Source organism: Trachymyrmex septentrionalis, unplaced genomic scaffold, assembly GCF_001594115.1.
Source record: "Trachymyrmex septentrionalis isolate Tsep2-gDNA-1 unplaced genomic scaffold, Tsep1.0 scaffold60, whole genome shotgun sequence".
Lineage (NCBI taxonomy): Eukaryota > Metazoa > Arthropoda > Insecta > Hymenoptera > Formicidae > Trachymyrmex > Trachymyrmex septentrionalis.
In genome coordinates this window covers 6,341,271-6,345,722 of record NW_017305779.1, presented here as the reverse complement: position 1 = coordinate 6,345,722, position 4,452 = coordinate 6,341,271, and the positions used below count along the sequence as shown (strand labels likewise).

General features: G+C 35.0%; 1 protein-coding gene across 1 annotated transcript in view; it reads right to left on the bottom strand.

The window, feature by feature from the left end:
* LOC108752625 (DNA ligase 1-like) overlaps positions 1–2,670 on the bottom strand; it is a 7,905-nt gene extending 5,235 nt beyond the window's left edge. Inside the window, exon 1 of the mRNA XM_018493593.1 lies at positions 2,011–2,670. Within this exon, the coding sequence (XP_018349095.1) occupies positions 2,011–2,181 (171 nt within the window). The 5' untranslated portion in view covers positions 2,182–2,670. The remainder of the gene's footprint in view (positions 1–2,010) is intronic.
* Positions 2,671–4,452: the final 1,782 nt, after the last annotated feature.

The following is a 4,452-nucleotide window of genomic DNA, read 5'->3' as shown; positions in this document are numbered from 1 at the left end:
GAAAGAGATCGAAAGAACTTTCTTGGCAAGTCTCGAAGAGTTCATTCTGCTGGCTTTAAATAATTCACATTGAAGTTGAGATCACGTTATGATTCGATCGTTATCGAAGCAGAGTTTCCACCTTTTAAATTAAAATTCTCATAAAATCGCCGTTAAATTTTTAGGCTACTCTCGACTAGGAATCTATTATCTTCTCTTGTGTTTTCGTGAAAATTGTTCAGCCAAAAAACATTACTCATCCGCGAAATCCGTTTTCAACGTATATCTGTGACGTTGCGTTCGCAATTTTCGAGTATGTTCCAAGTGAAATCGCGGTATAAACGCGTTAAGAAACTGGCGGAAGACACAGTTGGTGTAAGCCATTTGAAATAGAAACGCGTGTTCTTTAAATAATCGTGACCCAGAGGCTTATATGCGGGCACGCGTACGACGAATCTCACTTTCCTTCGCGTCAGGAAAACGAAATCGCAATTGACAAACACGTGCAGCATGTCTGAAGACTTTAACGAACGGCCATGAACTACTTGCGATACTCCGCAATTTTTCGAATAATGTTTTCTATTTTGTCGTTGTAACTATTATACAATGATCCGATTAATTGCGATTAATAAATGCTCATATCTTAAATTTATAATTATCGTTATTAAACTTATAAATGATATTGTATATTAACAATTACATATAAATTATGAACAACGATATAGAGAGATGATGTAAAATTAAATAAAAAATTATTAAATCAAGAATTGAAAAAGATAATCCGAAAACTTGTAAATAATTCTTTATTCGCGATGATAAAATTTAATAAAGAATTGTGCAATTAATATAATGAAACAAATCTCGACTAATGATGAATCTAAATTTAATCTGTTCTTTTCATGACCTAAAACGTATCCAAAATGGTCAACGATATAGTAACATAATATTAGGCTGCGCAAAATCTTCACACATAATCATAATTTCGCGCGTCGCATATTTCGCGCGGATTGCGTATTGGATAACAATCTTGCGATTTTACGTGGCCTGTCGCCAGGAGATTGAAAGTAATCCTGAGAATTTTTTCAAATGAATGCGCAGAAGAAAATTAATAAATAATGTAATCTTAGACGTATAATTTCCACATCAAATTCTCATGAAATATCTTCAAAGATTATATGTATAATTTCAGAGCAAACGCGTTTTTGCACGCTCTATAACTTGCAACAATTCAATCATTTGATAGAGAATCACATTTCGGAAATTAATATTGAATTTGATCACTTTCCCTGTAATGACGGAGATGTTTTGTTTAATTTATCGTAAATTTTTCTGCAAAGAACTTATGAAATACTGTTGAGTTTATAAATCGGGATAGACTATCAAAGTGTACTGTTTGCATACAACAGATCGGGTGGAACTTCGTGCCACCCGAAATGTTTATCACGCTTACTCGTTGCAAGACACCCACGCCAGCTATTAATATCATGGTCAGTACAGCAAAGTCCGCTGACTTTGAAACCTAATACCTGAATGGAAAAAGACTGCGAAAGTTGCATATATAACTTCTATCTTTGTTAGAAACAAAACATGTTAGTCAAACATGTTAGTCAAGAGCAAATGGAAGCTGCGATTTTCGTGTTTGAATAAATCTGTTGCTTTCTTCAAATGCGGTAGAGTAGTCTCAATTAATTATCATTTCATAATTTATACATAAATTAGATGAACCAGCCAATATTTAACATATTTTAAAATACTATTATTTGATTATAAAATTATTACGAATAATTCCCTACTTTCAATTTTTTTTACCATTTTACGAAGACTCGAAAAAGTTTAACTCCAGAAATCCATCGCAAAATAATAAAGTATTTCGTAGAGCTATTAGAATGATTCGACATTTTCTTCGACAACGAAGCTGTTCCAAAAAGTTTCTAAAAAGAGAGACGAGAATTTCTCTGAGAGCAACTCATCTCGCGATTATATCGTGAAAGAAAAGATATTATCATCAACCCTTTGAAATTTTCCACCAACCTTCAAGGTGACTTGGGCGAAGGCCGGAACTTCCTCAGTTTTCGGCTTAGAGTCTCTACGGGAATTGAGGGTCCAGGGCGCGGTGGGCATGGGCAACGGATTCGGGCCATCCTTAACCCAGGGCGGTCGAAAGGTGGTCCTTTGCGGTGGCTGACCACCGGCGCCGGGCATCCTGTTCAGCGTCCTCTCTCACTGCAGTGAGGGGGATGATCTTACTCCTACCCCTAACAACGCTGTCGCGATACGTCGATCTTGTTGAACGGGCGGCGATGTGATTCACGCTCTCTCGTGTGGTGCCGACTCGTTCGCGCTGTTCTCCAAAAACGATCCTCCCGAGTACACGATGCGCCACTGACAGATTCCTGGACCGATAGGACTCCGATAGGTGGGGGATCACGCGTGGGCGAGATCTCTGGCGCGATCTTGGATTCTTCTCGCGAGTCTTGGAATCAGGGAGTTTCCGATCGCGGCTACACCTTCTCGGAGAAAGATCCTCGAAGCGTGCGATACCGCGACGGCAACCGATTGCCGCGATTCCTTGCGTTTCTTTTTCTCCCGTTCTCTTGTTCAACTAGAGAGACTACCGCGGGGTCGCGACGGGGTCGAGAATTTTTGCGCGAGTCCGGGAAAGATCGAGACCTGGACGCGCAACAGGCGGACTGCACCTCCCTAACCGTACGATATTTTCGTCCGTGTGACGTCATCGAGAGACACGAGCCCAAAATAGAAAAACGATCCTCTTCCCTCTAGGACGCCTTCGGCGACACGCTCGTCGAGGTCTCCATCGCCTCCTCTCCTCCTCGTCGACGTCCTGCGGCATTCCGCGTCTGTTTACTATGCAATCGTCGATCATGACCAGCTACGAAGGTCGATTGATCTTTAGGGTCGGTCAAGCTGTGATTTCCTAATCTTGGAAGCAACTTACAATTAAACAGATGAAATTCGTTTTAATGGAATCGAATTTTAACATAAGAAGATTTTCCGATTTATATTTCAATCAATGTTGTCGAAACGAGGAATTAAAGGGTCCAAAAGAATAGTTTATACAAAAGGTAATAACTTACTCTATATAAAAGTGCGAAAGTAATTCTAGCATTCTAAAATCAAATAACAAAATTAAAAAGGAGTGTTGGATAAGAAACAACATAATAAGAAATGCGCACAATTCTATAACAAGAATATTTTAATAATTCATAAAGTCATGATCTGTACAAATTCAGAGTTGCGCAATATTAAATAGATCGGACGCTTCAACTTATACAATATGTAAGTCATCTTCAACAAATAACAATAAATAGAAATTAGAACAAACTCAATTCAAACTCCGCGTACATTTATATGCATTCTGCTGAAGAGAGAGATTAAGAATGATAAAATTTCATACATTCTAAGAAATCATTGTTACACACTTACAAAGCTATATAGATTGAAAGCATGACTTTGTACCTTATAAACTCGGGTTAACAGCAAAAATGCAGTAACTCTATAATATAATAGGTATATATCGTCAATAAAAATTGGAAATAAATAATAGATTAATCAACAGAGGATCAATCACGATTAAAATATAATAAATAATAAAGTAAAAGATAGTCAATATTGTTGTACATGCAACGTCAAAAAGTACAATAAAAAATAATTCATTATTCACTCTTTTAGAGTCACCTTCACGGGCGAAATGCTGCGTCTTTTATTCCATTTCATTTAGTAAATGAAATGTGTTTCTTGACAGTCTAATTTCATTTAAAAATTAATTCAGGACCTATGATATTTTTCTGAGAGAATTATAATTTTTCGGAATATATGTGGAATATCCTCTGAACAATAAGTAAATGGAATATTATACCAATCATTTGAATATCGTTTTTACATTTTCTGTAAAATACTTCAGGATATATTAAAATATTGGTGGAATGTTACTTTGGAACTTTAAAAACATTTTATCAATATTTCATGAATATTTAGCTTAGCATTTTCTTTTGGATCTCATGTTATTAATTCTGAATTTCTCATCTGAAATGTGTTAGAAGTGAAATCCGAGTAATAATAAATTAAATTTACATAGTTATTTGGTCATAACAAACTCACAATCAATTAAATGTTATTATAATTGCGCTACAAATATAAATTTAAATTGTTTATAAACGGTTAATTTATATAAAAGTTCCAAATTTTATATTTACTTTTATTGATCAAATAAGAAGCTAAATCAAAATATATTGCAATCCCGGGAAAAAATATTTCATGTATAATTATATATAATTATATAAAATTATATTAAAAATTGACATATTTTATATACAATTATATATAAAATATAAACATGTATATACAGTTTTTCTCGGGATGTTATTTTTTATTTAATAACATTAAAAAAATTTTTAAACTTAACAAAAAATTTCGAAATTACCGTAAAGCGATAAGAGCATTCTTGCGAATGAA